The sequence below is a fragment of the Labrus mixtus genome, chromosome 18, assembly GCF_963584025.1.
Source record: "Labrus mixtus chromosome 18, fLabMix1.1, whole genome shotgun sequence".
Lineage (NCBI taxonomy): Eukaryota > Metazoa > Chordata > Actinopteri > Labriformes > Labridae > Labrus > Labrus mixtus.
In genome coordinates, this window is record NC_083629.1 from 12929539 (window position 1) to 12954362 (window position 24824).

General features: G+C 39.3%; 2 protein-coding genes across 2 annotated transcripts in view; one reads left to right on the forward strand and one right to left on the reverse strand.

Annotated features, from left to right (window-relative positions):
* tmem63c (transmembrane protein 63C) overlaps positions 1-16419 on the reverse strand; it is a 32862-nt gene extending 16443 nt beyond the window's left edge. Inside the window, exons 1-3 of the mRNA XM_061062896.1 lie at positions 16343-16419; positions 2711-2936; positions 8-87 (exon numbers count right to left, since the gene is read on the reverse strand). Coding sequence (XP_060918879.1) covers positions 8-87; positions 2711-2920 — 290 coding nt within the window. The 5' untranslated portion in view covers positions 2921-2936; positions 16343-16419. The remainder of the gene's footprint in view (positions 1-7; positions 88-2710; positions 2937-16342) is intronic.
* A 4155-nt stretch (positions 16420-20574) lies between these two features.
* zdhhc22 (zinc finger DHHC-type palmitoyltransferase 22) lies at positions 20575-24635 on the forward strand. Its single transcript, XM_061062815.1, has 3 exons — positions 20575-20708; positions 21722-22279; positions 23516-24635. The coding sequence occupies exons 2-3, from the start codon at positions 21724-21726 to the stop codon at positions 23791-23793; spliced, it is 834 nt and encodes a 277-aa protein (XP_060918798.1). The 5' UTR covers positions 20575-20708; positions 21722-21723; the 3' UTR covers positions 23794-24635.
* Positions 24636-24824: the final 189 nt, after the last annotated feature.

Consider the following 24824-nt stretch of genomic DNA (forward strand, 5'->3'; position numbering starts at 1 on the left):
GATTCACCTGTCGTTCTCCATCAGCAGAGCCAGGCGACCGTAGTCCCATGCAGCCTTCCTCAAACAGGAGAAGATAAGCAACAGGAACTGAAACACAGAACACAAACATTTATAATGCGCTACTGGAGATCTGATTCAAACCGTCACACACTCACTACGTATTCATCTGCAAAACCTTTTCATTTATTTGAAAGCTGGAGCCTATTTCTGCATCCACTCATGCAAAGCCTATGAATAAAAGGTTGAAAACCTATAGCTCCATCTTCTTTCTTTAGAGTAGTACGTGGTTGTCTTGGAAACAACCGGAGACAGGTCAGCATGCACACAAGAACACATGCTTAGCACTAATGAAGAATGAGTCTAGTCAAAGGCAAGAATAAATCTGAATAGACTCCACATAGATGGAATAAACGAGATAAAAACGTATTCAATGACATATAACAGTTCACAATGGTGGATTCATGCTGATTAAATGAATGCCCAAGAGCATAACTGGGGGATGATAGATGAATATTGCCAAATGGAAATTGGGTAAAAGTGCTGATGAATGTTTAATTTTAATGCAACATTAAATCATTAACTCATTTGTGGTTAGGAGACATTTGGTAGCAGTGATGTTGATAAGAGGAAAGCTCTACTCAACTTTGAATGATTCATGTTTTAGTGATTTAGAGCCATGCATACACAATCACGGCATCCTTGACTAAGATGTAGATGATGAATGAGTGTGCGCTGCATTCACGTTTTCAGGGCTCAAACTCCATCCTTAAATAAGAACCCCTCCATCATCTCGCTGTCTTTCTTCCTGTTGTTTTATTTTATGCCATTACAATGCGTGGGCGTGTTCTCCACAGGTCCCACAGATGATTTTTTTTTTTTCCTGTATGATGATGGAATTGATGCAGAGGCGTGCTCTTGTCACCTGGGGGGCATGCTTTGACTCATGCCTGTCATTAAGACACAGTGCTCAACCCTCAGTGTTGTCTTGGCAACTGGGCCAGTGATAAAATGAGCCAATTAAGGCACGAAGGTGTCAGATTTAGAATGACGTGAGTGCAGAGATCAAACTTGACAAGGCCTGACAGAGGAACCGAGGCCACTGACAAGTGAAACTGAAGCCCTTTATTAACTGGAGGCAAGAGCTTAAACATAGAATCATGTTTGCTGATAGTGTTTACATAGAAAGGAGAGGTGAATCTAGATTTCATGTGGGGGGTTTTGTTGATTTATTTTTGAGATTTTGTCTGTATTTGGTGGGGCAGTGGATAGAGTAGGAAACAGGGGAGAGAGAGTAAGTGATGACATTTAAGGAGCCACAGGCCTGACTTGAACCCTGGACGCCTGTTTGGAGGACTATAGCCTCCTATATGGGGCACGACCTTAACACCAGGCCACCTGTGCCCCAGATTTGATGCGTTTTACCCGTGAAAGAAAGATAAAGCATGTATCTTTTGTGAAATCTGATAGACATGACATGCACAGACTGCTTTCAAAGGCCGCAACAAGAAGGAGACAAATAAAAGGTAAGGTGATAAATGTTCCTGGATCAGCAGAGAAATATGTAACTGAATGAATGTAATATATAAAACAACATGTTTTTGGACTGTTTGAGGAATATCAGTACCAGCCCAACATTTGACTACAGGATATTCTTGTCTGGAGTTTATAACCATAACCACCAAGCAATGTACACGACATCTGCAGTGCTAAAAAAACAAACAAGCTGTTTCGGTAGCGTGCTCTCAATCAACTCGTCTCACACATACACAGCGGCAGCAGTCTGTCAGTCTTTTATTTATGTAGAAATAAAACAGTATTTGCTGATGGTCTTGTTTGCTTTTTTAGAGGCATTCAAATACATTTGTAGTTTTTGTTCAGTAACATTTTAAAAACCCCTCACAGGAGCTTTGTGTTTGGGGGAGAGATGTACAGTGTTTGCAGCAGGTCCAAACACTTCATTAAAAAATGAAAATATTTGTAAGTACAAAGTTTGTTTGCAGTTTTTTTTTTTTTTTTTTTACATATGTGTGCTACACTCCTGATGCTGCTGTTGTACTTCATCATCGTCAAGTTCAGAGAGAAGTGTTTGAGACAGCGTATCCATTAGATTCTTTATTTTTACAGTAACAGCCCTCTGACAATGTGTCACCGTGCGCTGCCAGCTTGTATCAGGGTCTTCATTACATCTCAACAGGGTGTTGGCAGAGCTCTGTGTATTTTCAGGAACCTTGTTGTCAAGACCAACTGAGCCGCAAGGGTAAACAAATAGGAGTTGATTTGGTGTGTAAAACATTTAAAACAGCATTCCCACTAACTTTATATAATTGCTTATTTGTAAAATATATATTTAATTAGTTAATCTAATAAACTGACTCACTTTTAGGCCGTTGTTTCGGTGTAACATTTTAGGACATCAGCATGGTTAGTGAGAACTTGTAAGGCATATTTTGCTTCTGAAATTTTTAAAATGAACCAATTTAATGGGAAATTACAGTAATAATCAAATGAATCAATTGTAAATTAAGTACATCCCTGATTTCCATCTATATGAACAATTTCAAAAGTCAACTGCTCTGGTTATCAAAGAACATGGGACTTTTGGAAAATTATACAGAAACATTCTCCAATCAGATGTTAACTGATAATGTCTTTCTGTAGTTAATTTATAAACTGTGAATATTATGAATTATGTCTGTGTGTGAATTCTCACCATCCAGAGCACCACATTAATGGCGAGGACCGTGGGCACCCCTCCAAACGGAAGCCCCTGTAGGACGCTGCTGCGGGAGTGTGAGCGGTAGCATCTCTCAGCCGTGCTGTTTCCGTCTCCAAACGAGTCCAAGAAGCTCAGAACATCTAGCTCCACAGACCTCCCTTCCACAGGGGGCGCTAACGTCTCAAACAGCTCAGAGTGTGCCATCAGGACTGAATCATACCTGAAGAGAGATAAATAGACTGTTAGCCAAGACAAGTTAGCTGTTTTACACACGTTGCAATTTCTGAGTCAAGGCAAGCTTATTCATAAATCACCGTTGATACATAGTGGAATTCAAATTGTTTAAAGGATTAAGATAAGATAATAAAGTTAATCCTGTATCCCCATTACTAATAAATGTGACCATATCGTTAATGATCTTCAACTTTTTGAAATAAAAGTGATAATTTAACTTTTGCTAAACACGGACTACTACAAGTGACAATTTCCAGTTAACGCTAAATGTTAGCACTCAGTCCGCCATTTGTTGCTCCTTTGATTTTAGCTAAACTGCTAAACTGTTTTCACACAAGCTCACGGAGAGAAAAGTCAAGTCAACCAAACAGGTTCAAACCATGGAATTCATTTGAAACCATTAAGCTACATATGAAAGACTTTTGTCTTGGAGACATTTGGCAACTACCAGAGACTTTTCACAGATTCAGCATACCTTCTTTCTTTCTCATTAGCATCTCCATCATCTCAAACGTCTCAGACACAAAAATACATCCCATCTTGATCAGTGACCATATCCCTGTGTCTTTCTTCCTGAATATCAACTATAGCAATTCTTCCAGTACAAGACAATGTTTTAATATGTCTTTACTCAAAGATTCAGATTTTGACATTTACAGGGCTGCACAGAGCGGGTTAAACCATTATCAAGAATTATTACCAACAACATAATGGGAAACGACCGAAGTAGTAATGAGAGAAAAAGTTACATCATATTAACCACACAAGAAAAAAAGAAATGAGAATTGAAAATGATTTGGAAGAACAACGTAAACAATTGAATGACTCCTATGCTAATACAAACTAACAGGCGTTAAATTCCAACAAACACAATTCATGATAGAAAGATTAAGAAGTGAGAAATTCAAACATGATAATTCTGGGAAATACAGTACTTAGCAAAACAACTCAAGCGCAATAAAGACAAGTCATTCATCTCAGCAGTGAAGGATTCAGCAGGGAGGCTAATGCGAACAGCTGAACACATCAACAACACTTCCAGATCATTCTATCATACTCCTGTGACCCATGAACTGGAAGCATCAGGCATTGACTCATTTCCAGAGAATCTTAACCTTCCCAAATTACCAAACGATCAAGCAAATGACCTGGACAAACCCCCTCACACATGATGAATATTTTAAAGCACTCAACCAAACGTCAAACAATAAATCAGCAGGTCCAGATGGCTTCCCTGTTGAATTCCTCAAACATTTTGGAGGTAAAATTTCACCATTATTCATCAAAAAATGTGTCAAGAAATTAGGCATACCTCCAAAACTCCTCCACATATGAACACTGCCATTCTGTCATCGCTACCAACGACAGACAAAGACCCAACACAATGCCCCAGCTAATACCCGCTATCACTTACTGACACATATATTAAAATAATTAGCAAAGCTCTATCCATTCGCACTGAAAAACATAATCCGTCTAAGTTGGACCAACAGTTATCAAAAGTCTGCTCATGTAAGACAACAAAAGCTACTCGTCATACCAAACCACATAAAGCCCCCCTATATATCCATAAAACCACATAAAGCCCCCCTATATATCCATAAAACCACATAAAGCCCCCCTATATATCCATAAAACCACATAAAGCCCTCCTATATATCCATAAAACCACATAAAGCCCCCCTATATATCCATAAAACCACATAAAGCCCCCCTATATATCCATAAAACCACATAAAGCCCCCCTATATATCCATAAAACCACATAAAGCCCTCCTATATATCCATAAAACCACATAAAGCCCCCCTATATATCCATAAAACCACATAAAGCCCTCCTATATATCCATAAAACCACATAAAGCCCTCCTATATATCCATAAAACCACATAAAGCCCTCCTATATATCCATAAAACCACATAAAGCCCCCCTATATATCCATAAAACCACATAAAGCCCCCCTATATATCCATAAAACCACATAAAGCCCTCCTATATATCCATAAAACCTCAGAAAGAAGCATGTTTTTGGTTTTTAATTTGACTGTTCATTCAATTAGAGAAAGAAAGTTATTATTTATCTCAAAAGTTGAACTGTGGGATGCCAGAATCCTATAGTTGTTAGAGCGTGCGCCCCATGTGCGGAAGCCATGGTCCTCCAAGCGGACGGCCTCGGTTCAAATCCAGCCTGTGGCTCCTTTAAAGTATTTCATTCCCCAATCACCTCTCCCATATTTCTGACTCTATCCACTGTCCTATCTCTGAAAATAAAGGCACGAAAAAACAAAAAATAAACATTACAAAAAGTTGAATTTTTTTACTTGAACCTAAAGTCTAGAGCCTGAGACATTTCATTTGATGCCACAGCCCCCACTTTTTGCATTCCTTCTCAACCAAAACCTCCTCTATTTATATGGAATATGTTTACCAGTATTTGTGCATTTTCATTGGACTAGTGAATGTTTATAATAAAACCTCTAAAATGGGATTTATCTTTTTCTTTCAAACTGTTGTGGCCTATTCTCTCAGACAAGCTGCCACCCTTTTAGTTCAGTTAGCTAGCTTCTATAAAGATCAGACTTACAGTCCATTAGCAGCAATTGATCTGTGGCTGTTTTTGTATGTGATAAATGTGAGTGAGACAGCTCATGAAAGAGACAAACTGATCGGATGACAGATATACTGCAGGCGCTTTAAAAGCCTTAATATCTAACAGAAAGAGGCTAATGAGTCCATTTACACATAAACATATTCAAATAAAGACTTGGGAACCAGAGTAAAGCTCAAGCTGTGTACTCCCATGTCTTTTCCAACAGCTTGTAGAGGATTGGCTGTTATAGCCATATTCTGATGCATGTACAGAATATGATCATTCACAGAGCCGTGACCACAGAACCATCTGTCCTCCAGCAAACACACACTCTCCTCACTTTCGATCGATACAGTCCTGAATCGCAGCTGCACGGCTTGTGTACACTCCTAACTGAATAAACAGTCTGCGGGAAATGGAGCAGCGACAGAGTGCTGACAAAGCTTTGCATCAATACAGCGATTACACCTGAGCTAAAGACATCAGTCATCACATGCTGTCAAAATGAGCTTCCACAACATAATCAGAGATGTTATGTTTCTTACATAACAGCATGCTCTGTAGTAAACACGCTGTGTGCTCTGTGGCCAAGAATGCATCATTACCCAACTCTCAGAAGAGCTGTAAGGTAACACAAGACAAAAGCAAGTGGGAGAAAGGAGAGGAAGCTTAAGGCCTCCAAATTGGCACACATTACCGAAACCCAACCTTAGTGTGATTTATCGCTATGCCAACGATGTCACTTCCTGAGATGCTAGATCGCAGTTTTGAGAAGGATTTACAAAACAGCAGGACGTGGAGTGTAGGAGGTAAGCTGATCAACTGCAGATCTGCTGGACTGCTGTACATCTCACTGTCAGAGTGGTCCGCAGAGGTACAAAAATACAGCACAGAAATAATTCAGCAGCTCTTTCTGCACCGCAAGAGTCCCTCCTAGTTCTGTTAGCTTCCAATCAATATTCAGATTCTGTCAGACAGAAAGCTTCTGATCCTCCTTGCAGTGACAACTAAGGAGGAGATTCCCTGAGGATATAGATCACAAAGCAAATCCATAACGTATACACACACACACACACACACACACACACACACACACATGCAGAGCGGTGTTATCAAAGAGGCAGATGTATCATACATTTAGCTCAGGAATCATTTTGCAGTTAAAAATGTCTTCATAATAACACAGTCTTAATGTGCAGGAAGAGAGCATGCAGAGCTCTGAGAAAAACATTTACATTGAGATTTCTCTCATAAAATGCTTGATGAGAAAAATAATATTACTTCAGTTTAATTGTTTTTTCAGGTTAACAATGGAGTTTAAGACAGCAGTTTCTTTTTAATTATATCAAATGATACATTTTTGCATACATTTTCATCAAATTCACGAACAAATAAATTAAAGAACAGGAGATTTAGAATGTGTGAGATCAGAAAACAATTAAACAAACTATAAACTTTTTAGATTAATGCATAACACATGGCTTGTAGTTCTGTTTTTAGAATTTGACTATGAATGTATTCAATCGTCTTGTTAAAAAGCCTAAAATTGATTGATGGGTTGATGGATTGACGGGAGTGGGATTTAATAGTCAGACAAAGACTAATATTTGTCTTGCATCATGGCACCTCCATTTGCAACACAAAAAGTAATCGAAGTGGAAGCTACAATAAAGTAAGCTCTTCCGGGCCTATTTTTATCTCCCTGAGATGAGCTGATCAATAGCAAACAATTCAAAGAGCGGCTCTGAGAGAGAGCTGTGACATAGCAACAGGAGCTAAATCAAACAGAATTGATGCCTTACTATAAAAGAAGTGAAACAATTGGGCTGTAAAGTGGAAGCACACTGAGCTCTAACAGAGCTGGACATGCAGAAGCTTTAACAGACCTTTAACGGCTCATTGAGCTGCTCTTCTGCATACATCAGACGAGTCATTCACTATGAACACCGCCGGCTGCTCTTGCTAACAGAGACACTCTCCACCTCCAGAAGCGAGTTGGATACTGAGGGATACATGCCGACTGGTGTGGTTTCACACAACATTTGGACAAATTTTGTCACAGCATGACTCAGCAGGTTTAACCACAGGACTCCATGGATCTTCTCTTTCTGTCTCAGCCTTGCATATAAACAATCAAACATGCTCACAGTTATCCCAAAAATATCCATTTCCTCTGCAGTTTATTGAACTCTGCTAATCTGACGTCCCTCTAATCCTGTCCCTATGCTCATTTCTCTCCTCCTCCTCCTCCCTGAGTCAGGCTGCCAAGCCTACACAGCAGATTACAAACTGAAGTCTGGCTTGGAAAGTAGCAATGGGCCTCCATCCAGCAACGTGAGGAAAATCTCTCCTCTGTGCAAAGTCATTATGATCACAGATGCTGAAGTAAGTACAGAAGCCACTCGTAAGTGATGACATACACCTGAGTTTGAGTCAGAGAAGCAGAAAAAAACAGCAAACTGTGAAGAGGAAACAACTCGCTCAGTCCAGTGGATCATTGCATTAGAAAAACAGCTGCGGTATCTGTGAATGTGTGTGTGTGTGTGTGTCTTTGTGTAGAGAGAGTGAGAGAGGTGATACAACCCCTGAGGTGATAGGGATAAAACAATTAAACTTTAAGTCAGAAGATCGATAACTTGCAATAAACCCTGATTCAATCCACATGACTGATCTCACTCCCTCATAATATGTTGATTAAATATACCATAAATTGAATACGAGCTCCTTGTCACTATGATTTATAAACTACATTAAGAATTTACTATCATACAGGCTGTACTGAGCTTGAGCTAAAACATACTCATCATTTCGGCACACACACGATAACAATGTTGATTTAGCATTTACATTTTTTTATATGGTCGCTATCTTTGTTTAGCATGCTAACTTAAGCTTATACATGCTAATTCTACTGATGATGGCACCAAAAGAAATATCAGAAGAAATATCTTGCGACATGGATGTGATTGGCTGTCTTCCATTAGTACAGCGATCCACATACAGATAACAGTATGAGAAAATATAAAACTTGATATAAGTGAAACCAATATGACCGTTTATATCAACTTGCACCGTGTTTCCACCATATTTGTGCTGCAGCAACTCGTTGTTGGAGCAGAGAAGATGAATCGATTTCAGAAATTGTTTCATGTGATATCCAATACAAAGAGTTTGGTTGCTAGCAGAGAATATAAGCTTAATCACTGTTAGCAAAAGGTCGACAATTCTGCAATAATTTACCTTGGATGATACCACAAACAAAGAATAAAGTGTGCATTTTGCAGGGTGCTTGTTTTGAGGGGTGTTGCCATAAAGGATCGGTAGGCCTACGCCTGTGAAATAATACTTTTTCTTTAATTGCTTTGGAATCAAGTTCTTGGTTCTGGCAATTACACTAGTTCAGATATTGGAGTCAGAATTGTAATGGAAAAAAAGGTATCAGAACATCTTCACATATTGACAGAAATCCTTTTTGATGTCAAAAAAAAAAGCGACAAAATCACTTTTGTGTGCACCACAAATTGTAAGGGGATCACCACATTTATCAGGGTGTATCCTCTTTGCTTCATGAACATCAGGTCCAAATGAAATGGCAATGCACCACATACTTCAAAAAACAAAACAAATCTTGCTGTTTGTTGTACAGGAAAGTGAGCGGTCAGTATAGTTCATTTTGCTTGTACACGATTCAAGCAATCCAAGGTTTGTTCAGATATTTTATTCTCGGTATAAGTGGCAGGCTTACTGACTTTGTGCTGCTAGCTACCTAAAAAATGTTGAAGGATAGAAGGGGGTGGTGCGCAACAAAGTGCCCTGGAAAGATTCAAACAAACAACAGGGCTTGAATATACAATTGTTTAAACACTTCACCAGATCACTTGATCATACCGGTAGAAGAAGCTGAATTTGTTATCATGTACAAACATGACAGAAAACAACCGCTGCTTGTAGGATCGTAATTCCTAGCGGCTCAAAAGCCTCATCAACAACATAAACTATTTGTTGGACAGCGGCGGAAGAGCTTTTCCTCCCATCGTCAAACATTCAGCTAGATGAAGACACATCACCTGCCTAGTGGAATGAGAGAGAGATGGGCCTGTTTTGCCAGAGAAATGAACCATAAATAAAGTGTGAACTTGCGCTGACATGCAGACCTCTGCACCTTATCAACTGCCAAGCTACTGTGAGATAAAAGACTATCCCCAAGGACAACTTGCAATCACCATAAATAAAAGAACAACGTATGAGCTGTTGTATCTCTTCCTACTAGCTGCAGTTTTGTTAAACACACACTTTTCAGGTAGCTGCTTTTAAAGTGCTGGAAAAGACAGTTCTCCATACTTGAGACAGCGATACCTGCAAAGACATGGAAGGGTTTGACATTTCCCCTGTCATAGCCTTAATCTCAAAGGCACAAAGTGCTACATGAGCTACTTTTAGCTGTGCTCTGCATGCTAATGTTAAAGTGAGACCCTAATTATGGAAATCCTGCTGTTTAAAAGGAACTCTGTTAAAACCTCCTCTAATGAGCTGTTAATAATGAGATGATGACAGTGATATGAGGAGACACACTGGAAGCTGATCTTTTACAGAAACTCACATGTGCAGTTTGCTTTGAGGAAATAGAAGGTACTAGAACGGCAACAGAGAATAGAAATTATAATGGAAACACATCCTGAATGATAAAAAAAATTCAAGTTTTTTGGATGCTGGCAGGTGGGAAGAAGACACCACAACGACTAATATTCTTAATTTTCCTTAGAATAAAGTACTGAATGTGAATGAGTTAGTAAAGGTTAATTTCTTACACATCCAAGGATGCATTTAAAGTCATGTGTCAAGTCCAATGTTCACCCTTCTTTTACCTCCGTTTTGGTCTCCACCCAATTCTTAGGGAAATAGATGGTGTGGTAAGTTAAACACATTGTGTGAGTATGTCATAATGAACAGTCACTTTCATATTACAAATGGACCCTTGATCTGTTGATGATATGACAATATTAATAACTGCAGCTTTAAAGCAAATAAATCTAAACCGCACAATCATGTTAGTTAGCCTTACATCCCATTGTTTCCTGCACCATGTAGGCATGTCATGTCTCTGTAGGTTGACTTAGTCTGTTAACAAATGCATCTATTTGCTAATGCAGTTGGTTGTATTAAACATTTGGTTGTGCAAATTTCAAGACTTGCGCTTTAAATTTGTGAAATAATTGTCTACTTTCTCTGGAATGGTGCTCTTCTTGTTGCATCATGAAGCCCTAAATGGCAAGCCTCTTTTAAGGCTGAAAATGATGAAGTTTAAACTTAAATGGCAGCAGTTTTAATTCTACCATGATTTTTTTTTCCACAGGGAGTTTATATTATTAAACCTTTTAGATTTTTTAAAACTAATTTACTCTTTTCAGATTACAGTTCTACAATGGTCTACACTTGACCAGAGAATGAATAGTTTTATTAAGTCTTATAATAGCTGTCATATAAACATAGCCAGAGTTGATGGAGATTTTTCAAAATCCCATGAGGACTTTTTTTTTTTTTTTTTACTTGTTAATGCTCTCTTTCTGTTACATCAGCTACATGACAAGAGTGTACCTTCATGTTACCATTGGTATGATTGCTGCGATTCTACAATCCAGAAATGTAATGTACTTCTCAAACAGCATGTAATCCTTTAGGGAGACTTTTCCAAATACTTTTTTGCATCTAATCTATCTTGTCTGTCATATAGTTGGTGTATTTTAATGGGGGGACAATGTGTGAGTGCATCTTATTTTCACTCTTCATGAGCTACAAGCCTCTGCTGTGATATGCTTGGTGTTAGGTTGGTGTTTGGGGGTGTGTGGATGATGGGCAACCCTCATTAGACCGAGAGTGGGGGGGTTAACACAATCTGCTCACCACCTGTTCAGTAAAAAAGGGAGGGTGCTTGCCTCTTTCTGTACCTCACTCTCTCTCTATGTCTCTCTCTCTATCACATGCCCAGCAAAAACACAGTTCAGTGAGGTGTGTCTGCTCAGGGCACATAGTTACTGCTGCCTCTTTCTGAAAGCTGAATGAGCCTTAGCATACATGCAGTTGTGACTGCACAATACAGTACAGGCTGTGGTTCAGCAAGCCTTACCTGCTTCCTGTCTGGCTGCACATACTCAGTAGGCCCCCAGGGAGGCGCTGTGTGTCTGCCTCATTGCTGGGCCTTCCTCATTAGACCCCCTGTCATCGGTGATGGCTTCAGTGTAACATGTGTGCTGCATGACACTGATTTACAAACAAGCCTAATCTGGGATTTCTCTGCATAACTCAGAGCTTCTGGAAGATTCCACCTACAGCTTCTTACACTGCTGAGGCTGATCTTTATAATGGTCCTGTGAGAAAACCGGAGTCAAAATTACTCTTGCCCCCGCATCTATAAAAAAGTGCAAACACTGCCAAGCAAGATTCCTTTAGAGAAATATCCACCGTCTGAACACATCTCTAGAAAATAAAAATGACAATCAATCCAGATATAACACATCTCTGTGTCCTGACATAATGTAGCATGGACGTTCAACAAAACTAAAGGACAGTAGGAGCTGTTATCAGCAGTTGTGTATGTTTTTGCCAAGTGAATGTGTTCTCGTTCTAAAACTAGTCGGACTGTAAACATTTGTTTTTTAGTGTTGCTTTCTAATAAACTGCACCTTCACTGGATTTCTTACTAAACTCTTTATTTATTATTCAATTAGTTTGCTGCCCTTTGGATAAGGATGCATGCAGGACTCAAAAACTCCAAAAAGCCAATACACTTTAAGTTTGAAACACTTTTAATGACTCTATTTGAAGGTATAGTTGTGTTAAACCTTGAAACAAACTCAAAGGCTTTCCTGCATCTAGACTGAAGTCACACTATGAGTTTTACGACTGATTTTCCACCTGTGATGAAACTAGTGTTTTCCAATCATTTGTAAATGATAAAGTTTGAACTTCAAGTATGCTCTGGATTTGTTTACATGCTGTGATAATGACTCAGCAGTTTTAACAGAACAGTATTATTGGTAGTTTGAGGATCTGAGATTTAAGGAACTGAACAGCATCAAACAGCAACGCCAAAAAGAAGTAGTAATCAACCAGAAGTAAAAAATGTCAGTCAACAGTAGCCATCACAAATCACGCAAAACTAAGTGATATTTAATTTGCTTTCAAAAAAGAACAATAATTGCAGATTAGATTAATTTCCTTAAGAGTTGTACATTTGTATCCTTACATCAGAATAATAGATCATTTTACTGATTGTTCGAGGTCTTATAGGAGGAATATTTAATTTGCACTTAATGAAGAAAAAATGCAAAACCACCATGGGCAGACATTTAAAAATGACTGCTATAAATTCTGCTTTGTAAGATGAGACTATTAGCCTCCCATGCATATAAAACAGGGGATATAAAATGTGTGAAATGTGAGAGGATAAGAAAGTCTGACAGCTGTATGTGGCTGTGAATATCTAACACTGCTCCCTTGTTGTCTGGTAAACTTAAAGCTGCATTTTATTTGCAGGAGGACAGGATCTGTTTACATCAGTGACAATGCTGCCTGTGTCTGCATCACTGCGATGGACCCCTAAGGAAAAGCAGGAAAGATCACAGCAGGAATCTCAAACAGCACGGAGCCTCTTCCCCATCCAAGACGTGAAAAGAACAAAGCCCGGCCTACGGTACATAACTGCTGTGGTTAGATATGCCACCGGAATACAAATGGGAGGTGTAATAGGTTAACAATGATATCATCTGTGACTGTTTTGTTCAGATATCCTGTTTGTGTTCGATTATTCTGCCGGGGGAGGGGGGGGGGTTCACGAAAGTGTTTTCTGACATTTCTATTCACATCCTGCAGCTCTTGACGTGAGATGTATCAAGGGAGATGACTCACAGAAATACAACTTGCGTATGATGCGATCTCGGATGTATTTTACACTCTAACACACACACACACACACACCTGCAACGCACAACTCAACGTCATCAACACCAACCTCACCTTCTACTATAGAGGGGGAAGATTTCTATATGTGTGACACAGAAGTGAGGGCGATCTGTTAACAGCATGGGTTGATCCTCTCAGACTTTAAATCTGTGTAGAATTAAATCCTTCAGTACAGCAACACAGCACTACTGTATATCTGCAGTATTAGCTTAAATGACAATATAAACCATTATACAATAAAACATGTTTAAATTCAGTGTATGAGACATGGAAACAGATTTTACGGCTTAATTACTTTAGATGGTTTTTCACTGTAAAGCTTCTGTGAGGAACTTTCAGTCTGCATTGATTTTGGCACTCCCTCAGAACAAAGCGGAAACTTCTTGTTGTTAATCTTGTCCTGTTAATGTGTACATATTATTTTTTTCTGATGAAAAACCTCATCCGGCTTTCTTCTAACAGTTTAATGTATCAGTCACTGTCAATCTTAGAAAATGTAAACAAAGGCTGTTTCAGCAGCAGTGTCACCCACTTTGACAGGTTTTGTATGTTATACGGAGGCATCAATATTCATTTTCAGCTTTTTTTATGAGTATTTATTGTTCATGTTCATTTTCCTGAGCTCTTGAAGAGAATATTTGATTCTATTACAAAAAAATGGATTAAAATGTTTACATTTAAGCCACTAAATTAAGCTCAAGACTGAGGACACACTGAAACTACCTACTGGTCAGATGACTTGACTTTCCTGGAGCTTATACCTTCGACCAATGGACAGTTTTCATCTGCACAGTGTTTATTGTTTGACTCGTTTGATGTGAAGTAGAGCAGATTATGTGATTTCAAATGCTTTGCACCATTAGAATGAAACATCAAAGGCTCTGTGCACACACACTCGCCTGCTGGATGTTTGATCATTCAGGAGCTGTCCAGCTGCCCGCGGTGCTGAAACAAACTCTCCACATAAAGTAGATCCATGGAGGTAGGTTTACGTTTACATGTCACACTCTATAGTCCTCGTGTTCAGCAGCTGGTCGATGCTGTGCAAGAACATGATATCCATGGCTCTACAGCAAGCCTTTTTTTCAATCACAGCGTAGAATCTCTTAAAATATTAATGTCTGTGTTTTCCAAAGAGGACCTGCCTTCATTTGCTCACTGTTCTTGGAAGATTTAACTCTCATTTTCACAGTGTCATGTCAAACTTTAAAGTGATAGTCTTGTGAAAATATTTTGACTGTCACTAAAACTGATAAGTCACTGAAGTGTGAAAAAACATATATATATATAGTATATAGCTTCAGAGAAGACAAGCCAATCAAAACACCTGAGACCACCATAGTTCTATTCAGTATGATAAACACATTTTATTTTGTGCAGGAGTTCTTCTCTCTACACCTAAGCCACATTTCCTACAAGGTACCTGTAATATATTACATAGTCAGGGATGTAAAAGGTCACAATTTAACTCATTATACAACCTCTTTGTGTATTATCTTCAATATCGTTCCAGCAGATTCTAATGTTTTCAGTTTTAGATTTCTTCCAGCCGGTGCATTTCAAACCGACAGCAGACTTTAAAGTGTGAGTTTAAAGACATGAAACCTTTACAGAGATTCAGGACTTGAACTGAAATGCTTTGCCTCTTTTGTTTTACATCTCTAATTATGGAAAAGCCATAAACGAGACTCTCCAAAAATGATAAAGCTCCACTCTGATGAATGAACAACATCTCCTGTCGTTAATATCATCTGGACCTCGGCTTACATAATATTACTAGAAGAGGACTCTGTGTCCTCATTAAAATCCATTTAAGCACCCAAAATATTACTTTCCTATGATAATTAGACCTTTTCACCACGTGTATTTCTCTTTTTGAAACTCAAAACAGTGGCATGACATATTGAAATGCTCTGCTCCAGTGACCCACTGAAATGCCAGAATCCCTTTTATAAATCTGTCATCTTAAAGGCCACTTCCCTCCATTATACAGGTGCAGATGTCAGGAGAAGAGAGTCAATATACTACAATGCAGTCTACCTAACATGCCTTTAAAAACATACAGGACCACAACTAAGAGGGTTCATAACACCAAATATTGTGATAACGTGAAATGAAAATGTAAGACTTCAATTGAAAACAAACTTGGTATACTAGCGTCTATCTCCATGAATAAAGACGAGACAAATGTCCAAGCGACTATGCAGCAGGATGAGCAGGAATTCAACAGGTCACACCAATAACTCATTAGACAAATGTCAGCTTCTGTCTGTATAGCTCCATCAGATTTAACAACAACAACAGACTAAAACAGAGAGGAAAGCATTTTCACAGCATGACTGGAAGCCCCGAAATACAACATTTTCACATTTTAGAGTATTATTCCAGTGGGAACCCTGAATTAGAGGCGAGGGTGCTCATTACAGGTCTGCCACCCGGTTCTTTCCACGAGGAACAATGGGTGTTGTAGTGAGGCGCAGGAACGTCTCTTCTGTTTTGGGTGTAATAGTGACACGCTGCCAGAAACCTTCGCATGCTAACCAACCAAAAAAAACAAGACTTTCCCACAGTGAAGGGAGCTTTTAAACCTTCGTTTCAAATACAACTTTTAATCTTTTTATAGTTGAAAGTAAAAAAAAAAGGAAATTCGCTTTTGAACCAGACCCGTTTTTGGCGACTCCTTGTTCCTCCGCTCACTGCAGCACTCACAACAGTCTGCACACCCACCCTCTCCTCATGCTCAGTAACTTGATGGAAACGACTGCGCCATAAATAGCGCAATAAAGCTCCCCAGCCCGCTTTTAGATCACCGAAAGGCTATTTTAAAATTTACATCGCTCACCTTTGGGCGCTTCCTGGTCGCTGGCGTCTGCTGCTGATGAGGATGCTGCTGTTTTTTTTTCCTCCCCCCCCCCCAGCACTAAGAATCAAGAGAAACTCCCACCTACTCAGGGGCCGTCTGACAATTCAACACCTGAAGGCTGCTTAGGGAGCGTCAAATAGCCTAGTGTTTCAGCTCCCATTTTTTCCCAGTAGTAAATTCAGCATACTGGCATAGTAATGAATCATTGTACCGAGTGTTTCTACGTTTCTGACCAGCTTTTCAAGTTAAATGACAGATTTAGTAGATTAAACCATATTTAGATTTTTTTAAACTTAAAGCAACCATTCAGGTGGTGAGGAAACATAATAAGCTAAACAAAGTGTTTAGTCTATTTGGTCAACACACTGCTGAAACACTGCAAAACATAAAGAATATCACCATGATTTAAACACTGTGACTTAGAGGTAACATATTTAAGGTTGTATTGCCCCCTACTGGAATACTGTCTGTCCTGCAATGTTCCAACTTCTACAGACCCAGCTCATTTATTTTTTTCATATAGTGTCTTTATACTACAATTTTATACTTAAACTGAACTGCAATTCAGAGACTATATGTTTTGTTCTCCATATATTCATTTGACGACTAATATTAAAACTAAAAGTACAGTTTTTTTCTCAGTCACTTTGGCTCAATTCTCAAATGATTCAAGCATTTTGCAAAACATTAAGCTCAAATCTGCGAACGAAGTATGACGTTCATAACAGATAAGAATTTCTCATTGATTCAAGCGAATTGCTATGTTTAAAAACACATGGGTGTGGTGGCACATCTCTATATGACTTTACATTAAAGACCAACTTTTCTTTCTACAGTATGTAACACATTGTTGCACGAACAGGTTTACTGCATACATACAGATGTACTGATCTTTATGTGTAAATCTGTATTGTACGGTATGGAATACAGTTTTTCGCAATTGCTTTGGTACATTTCTCGAATCATCCTCGACATTTGCAAAACAGTAAGTGCATTCCTCAAAACAATTCGTACAAATAGCAAAACACCATGGATTACCTGCAAAAGCCATGTCTCTTACTCAAAATCCTTGGTTCATCTCTCAAAAGTAAATATCTGTGTCAATGAACATGTCAGTGCCATCAGAATGACAAGTCCTTGTGTCATTGTGTACGGATAAGTAAGTTACACCTTAGTGTATGTGGGAGATTGATTGCAAGAGACTGGACAAGATTCACATTTACGCTTTTACTGTAATTTGTTGACAGACCATGTCATGTCAATCTGACCCCTCTCTTGTTCAGGGATGAGATCCCTGTAGAGAGTGTCTACAAAGGTGACAAGACGCCCTGTATTGTATGGCCCAATAATGGGAATATGCGTTAGCACACCATTCTCAGAGATAACAGCACCCATGGTTATGTTCCCGCCCCGTTGGCCTGGCACATCAACTGTAGCGCTGTGGCCGATGATATTTCGACCACGCCTTCTGCGTTTCGTTAGGTTGAAGCCAGCCTCATCCATGTAGATGAAGTTGTGCGGTGGTTCACTTGCTTCCAGTTCCATTATACGCTATATCCAGAAGACACAAAATGAGTTTTATGAATTACATGCATTTTCATTTTGGACAAGATACAGTTACATCAAATGTATACAGCACATATTGCATCTTCTTTTCTACAGCCATAGCAAATGTGTAAAGGTCACACTAACTGTATATCACTATACGATGTATTGTTTACTGTGAGGTACAGTTACTGCATGCTCATACATGTTTTACCTGTACATACTGGTAGCGCAGCTCCTTCACTCTTTATTTCAAATGGAACTGTGTACAGCTGCTTCATATTCATTTGGTGTCTTTTCAGCACCCTGTCATGGATGTTTTCAAAGATGTTGTTGTCCTCTATAATGGCACTCTTTATCTCCCTTAGTCTTACAGCATTGTTTTCTACAACCATGGTGCAAATAGCCTCCTCCTGTTCAGGTGTGAAAAGGGGCTCTCTGCCACCCCTGTGAAGTTGTCTTGCAGTCCTATATGGAAAAAATATAGTAATGCAAAACACAAAATTGAGTAAGATAAAATGTCACTGTATAAAGTATACTTACTGTATATTGTAAAATGCAAGTGGAATACTGTAATATTGTATGAAGCATTACAGAAAGTATACAGTATTACAGTACAGTGCCTATTGTTAGATTACATACCTGTTCTGTCGACGACAAGTCTGAATGATTGAGGTTGTTCTCCCAACATTTGGCTGAAACCCTTCGACCAGCCTCGGCCATTGTAAGCCCATGATTGAGAACGTGGTCTACAAGTGTGGCTCTTAACTCATCAGGAACATGCATATGTCCTCGGCCTCACTCCTTTTCCTCTTCCTCTTCCTCTTCCTCTTCCTCTTCTTCTTCTTCTTCTTCTTCGTCTCTCTGGCTGTTGACCCCATCATTGCCATTGTCAGACATTGTAACACTGTGTTGTGCTCCGGCTATATATATACTTACATGACGGTTCATGAGCTGCACCTTTGAGCTATTTCATTAACTGGTTAATCATTGGTTGATCTAACGCTTCACACATTTCCCTTCGTTAGAGAAAGTCAAGATTCACCTGGGAGCAATTTACCAATTCAGGACAGATTTAGAAAAAAAAGTCTAATGGAAATGTATAGAAATATGCTTGACATATTATGACAACTTGTTCAACCATTTTGCATGTAAAGACTTACGCGATGAACTAATGCCTAAATGTTGTGGGGGGTGAGACTATGCAACAGAGACCCATTATAATACATTTTGATCAACATGACATAAGCAATTGATAATGTAGGAAACGGCAGAGAATTGTACATAATCATTTGCATGGATGTACCAAAGCATTTGCAACTTGTTCAAAGAAATGAGAAACTGCTTTTTTGATGTGCACAAGTGACACAATGATGTGAAGATTGAACAAGTAGTTTTGAGAATTTCAATTCTGATCTGAGAAATGTACCAAAGTGACTGAGAAAAACTGTAAAAGCTCAGTATGATACAGAATAAAGCTGTATTCAAGGAGTCAAAAATGAATTGTAGTACAGCGAGAAGTCCGTGTCAACAATAAATGCCGGAAAAAAATTGAGATTTTTACATCAGAAATGTTTCCAGGGCTGACTGACATGAGTACCATCACAAACCTTTTTCATCTTGAGGGCAGTGCCAATAAACTGAAAGAAAGACTGATGTACCATGACACTGTTGTGACAATTATATTTACAGTTTAGAGAATGTTAAGACTGATAGATAGATAGATAGCTAGATAGATAGAAACACTCAAATGAATATGAAATATATTCTTTCATTTAACAACACCCCCGGTCCCCATTCCCGTATGTAAATATTAACCCACACAAAAATGTAAATGAAACCACTTCAGAGATCAAATTAAACCGTAGGCCTACATGAAAGAAAGAACGAATGAATGAATGAATGAATGAATGAATGAATCTTTATTTTTGTGTCTGGCCTCAGCACTGCCCATCCCTTATGGTATTATCCAGATAAAATGTAAAACATTTCCAAGTGTAATCAGACAAACTGAAACTGATGAAAACTTCATCAGACAAATATGAAAATATATAAAATGATACAAAGATAAAGTTAAACATTCAACACCAGAAACACTGGTATAACTCAATAACTACCTCATACAAAAAGAGAGGGCAAGAGGGGTGAGAGAGATTCTGCAGATGGCTGTTCATCATGAGTCTCGTTTGGCTTGAGGTTTCTTCATTTTAAAGGACGTTTTTCATGGCCGCTGTAACTTGATTGATCTATTGAATGTTTTATTAAACCAATGCAGGAACAAGAATACGAACATACAAACAAATTAAATGTACAAATTAGAGGAGACCTATCTTATTAAGCTGCGCAGCAGCATTTATATGTCAAGGTTCAGAAGTGTTTGTATGGAGGTAGTGCACATTTAAAATGAGTATGTGCACCCTTTAAGATGAATTTGTGCTGATATATTATTCAGTAAGATATTAGACACTTTCAAAGAAGCACTGAGTGCACTAAGTACATTTATTTGATACTTTCAATGCCAATACTTTTAATGCCAATACTAAGCTACTTCTTATTATTTTTATTAATAATAATATTATCTTTGTGATTATTATTAACGTTACTGTCATTATTAAAAGCGGACGCATCCAGACCAGCAGGTGGCGGTATTCGGGGCAGTAGTGAGCCTCGGTAATGAGCAGAGACGGTGGATGTGGCTCTGACTGAAACACCTTGAGAGCGTGTGAATGAACGTGCTGAGCTCCGAGCCGAGGCTCCGTGGTGCTGAAGAGACAGCTGCTCCAACCTCTGAAATCTGCAGGTAGGACAAGATTAAGATGTTGCTGTACGATGATCTTTCCCCCCCCTAAATGCGTCAGCGTGTAAATGATTGTCGCCAACAGTCGAGACATCACGGAGGAGAGGAAGCTGCGAGAGTCCTTGATTGAGCTTCTGTCTGTCATCTTGGGCTTTCATTGTCATATCGAAGAGCTGTCCAGGGTTTTCATGCTGGGAGCCCCTCGTGTAGAAATCAAATTGACCCAGTTTTCGTCTGTAGGAGCTGCTTATTGCCTTCCATCATGTTGTGATGTCACTCTGTCATTTCACATCTGCTCGTGCTGTAGGTTAGGAGATCACAGAGAAGAGGCTGAGATATTCTCGGTATTCTCAGTGGCCCTTCTGAGTCCCCAGACCCTACTTGGTAGAGAAATTAGTTTTTCTCAGCAGCAGACTTAAATCCTCTTTATTTAATGAGATCAAACGATATTTATAAAATACGTTTGCTTAACAGAGGATGTGTAAGTTTCACCTTGATGCTTTATGTAAATAGACTCAAACCACACGTGTCATTGGAGGTGTGTTTGCTCAAATGCTTCTAGTCTAACTGTTTAGGTAATCTGCAACAGTCATAATAAGAAAAATGATGAAGTATATGTTCTAATACATTATGATGATGAAATGTTGGGTAGTTCTTCAATTTTGCCTGATGGTATTAAACCCCATGCAGGGACACACAGGGGATTTTTAAGGGTTGGAGCTGACCTCTGACCTCACCACTGCCACACTAACATTCATGATGATATACAGTTCACAGGATGTCTGTTTAAATATTTTATTTCATCAAGAACACAGGCAGCTGGATTACAAAGTTACTGTCGTGGATGCTTTTAAAAATGTCTTACATTGCAAATAATAAATATGGAAAACTAGGACGTTATGTTACTCATCATTTATAAACACAGTTAGCTGGAAGCTGTTTTCATTGCTGTGCTGGAACTTTGTCAACATATTACTACTCTTGGCTTTTTTCCCTGTGTCTTCCCTCTCTCACAGACATGTTTACCCGGATGTTAAAACTGAGACTTCTCAATGCTGTAGCCCCAGCGTACTTCTTCATCGCCACAGCAGTCACTTTCATCTTACACTTCTGCTTCTTCATCCCAACCATCTTCCCGAACTCAGACGCATCTCTGAAGAGCTCCACAACTCTTCACACAATTGTTTTCCTTTTCTTGATGTTCAACGCTCTGGGAAACTACATAATGACTATTAAATATCCCGCCGAAAGCGCCAATGAGACTGGGGTGCCGGTGTGTTCACCGCATTGCTCGGACAAAGTGGACGCTCACTACCTCCTGAACAATCGACACTTCTGCAAACTGTGTAAGAAAGTGATTCTGAAGAGGGACCATCACTGCTTTTTTACGGGGAACTGCATTGGCAACAAAAACATGCGCTACTTCCTCATGTTCTGCATCTACACATCATGTATATGTATGTACTGCTTGGTTCTCGGTGTGGCTTTCCTCACAGTGGAGTACGAAATCTCCTTCGAGAACCCACTCACCTTCCTCACTCTCCTCCCCCTCTCCACTGGTTACTTCTTCATGGGTGAGTTGTGTCAGGATATTTCAAAAGAAACTCCTCACTTCAATTGGAATTCCTGTATTTTTTAACCTGAGACATGTTTTTATCCACCCTAACTGTTTTGAAATTGCTCAGGTAGATTGTTTCAGCAGGCTACAATGTAATTACTTTGGGGGCAATTACAGAGCAGCAAGTTCTGTCCAGTATAGGTTTTGTTTTGACATGTACAGGCTCTGCTTGTTTTTCTTGGAGTCTTTCAGAACCACTAAAGGGATCATTTCAATATTTGACTAAGAGTTCAATCTCACCCAAGTGAAATTCTTGCTTTTAAGTTTGGCCATAAGGGGACTTGTTACAGGAAGAGAATGATTAAAAAAGTAGCGATGTGATCTTCTACATGCTCCTGAATACAACTGTACTTTATACAAACAAGCTTGTGTTGTCAGGTTAAAATTTCCATCACAGTATCTTATGTGTATGTATATCATTTTTTTTCTGTATGGCAATTTTAATGCTTATTATATAAGAACAAAGTCATTATGGCTGGAAGTGAGTGATAACTTTACTCTTTCTATAAGCAGACTGGTTCATATAAATAAATGGCTTTAGCTTTATTGTCCCAGAGAGGATATTCACATTCACAGATTCACATTCAGATTTGTTCCACGGCAGGTAAACTGATAACGTTCAACATAACAGCACAACATGAAACAGAGAATGTACAGGGTATGGATGTTGAGGCTGGATCTTTATATCAGTGTTAGTGAGCCTTGTTTATTATTAAGTGTCTTGGTTGCAGAGGGGACCAAATGTATTTTTCAAGTTCATGAACCTGTATCTGTAGCCTGAGGGTAGCATTGTGAAAAATCAGTTCATTGGGTGAACATTCATAACATAATAGTTATTTCCAGGGGGGGGGGGGCTTACTTCAATGGCTTATGAACTTTTTTTCAAAATAATTTTAATATGCAGCCATGACTCTTCGTAAAATGCTTTCTGTGCATTATATTCAAACTCTGCTATGCACATTTCTGTCTCAGATTTTCCCTGCTCTTGTCCTTTAACAAGTCTTCCCAAAGCAACACTTCAGGTCAACTCTGACAGTCAAGTGAGAGTTTACTCTTTGGTGAAATACTGTGAGCATCCTCTGATGTTTCCAGATTTAATAGAATAACAACAGAAACCTCTAGGTAGCTGGACTAGCCTGTGATTGTCACACATTTACCTTGTGTCAATTTTCCCTTAAATGTCTCTCCACAGGAACTATCTCAGGCCTGCAGCTGTTCCTGGTTCTGATGCTCTATGTGTGGCTCGGTATCGGCCTGGTCTGTGCAGGTTTCTGCTGCCAGCAGGTGCTGCTGGTGGCCCGGGGGCAGACCTGGTGCCAGATGCAGAGGGGGCAACTCGTGGAGAATCGCAGCCCCTGGAGAAGCAACCTCAAGGATGTTTTCGGCACCCGCTGGATCCTCGGCCTGGTCCTGCCTCTGCAGACGGTGGAGACGGGCTCTGAAGACACCGACGCACTGAAACAAGACTGAGTGATAACAATGTGTCTTCTTAATAGGTCACACAAGAAGCATGACTTGTAATAAGTGCTCTCTTGGGATCCATGTGGTGATTGATTTTAAATTCTAAATGGATGCTTTGTAACCTTTAAAGTAGAACATGAAATACTTAGCTGTTAGCACACATTCCTTTAAGGACAGGAGCCATATCTTAGTGTGAACTTTTGGATAAGTGCATAGTATAAGTGACTTAGTAAGTAAGTAGCTTTTGGCAAGGCAATATTAGGACATGTGAGTTGGTCATTTGGGACATCCAGCAGTTTCTCCATGCACTACTACTCGCTTGCATCAAAATACAACAAATGCCCTTTTTGCATAAGTGCATGCATTCAAAGCTTTGCATTTTTATATTACATCATGCAGTGCTCTGAGATTAACGTTCAAGTGTCTTGTTTTGCTGAACTTTCTTGTAGGATGCTTTAATGCACGGACAGGACACTTCCGGTAGTTTCTGCAACAATAATTGACTTCATTGTTAAGGGCTAGCAGACCAGGAAACTACAGGCGCTAAAGCATAAACTGCCAATAACAATAACCTATGAAATGTTGAGCCTGATGTTTTTTCTACTCAAATGAATGTGACTCATAGACAGTGTGACTCAGATACAGTAACATGCTCCTTTGTAAGAGTGGGATGGGTATGTGATTGTGATTACCATATTATTATCCAGGGTATTATTCACTATGTGCCATGAGCTCATGTCTTACATGCTTACAGAATACCCCAAAGAAAGGGGTATTGCTACATTGCTAATGAAAGGGCACCTTTTAAGGGTGCACTCACAATAGAGACCATCCGTACCCAAATGATATCTGAGAATGATTCTATTGAAAAAAAGTCCCAGAGTGCACTTCAGTATGGTGATGAGGTATGTACAGAGGTAACTGTGCTCAGGCTCAGTTTGGCCTGGAGCGGTGTGAGTGGAGGCGAGCAGGGGACTGGGGGAGGGGGGACAATCGGGCTTCAGCACGGTATGGGGCAACTGGACCTAGTGTGAGTGCGC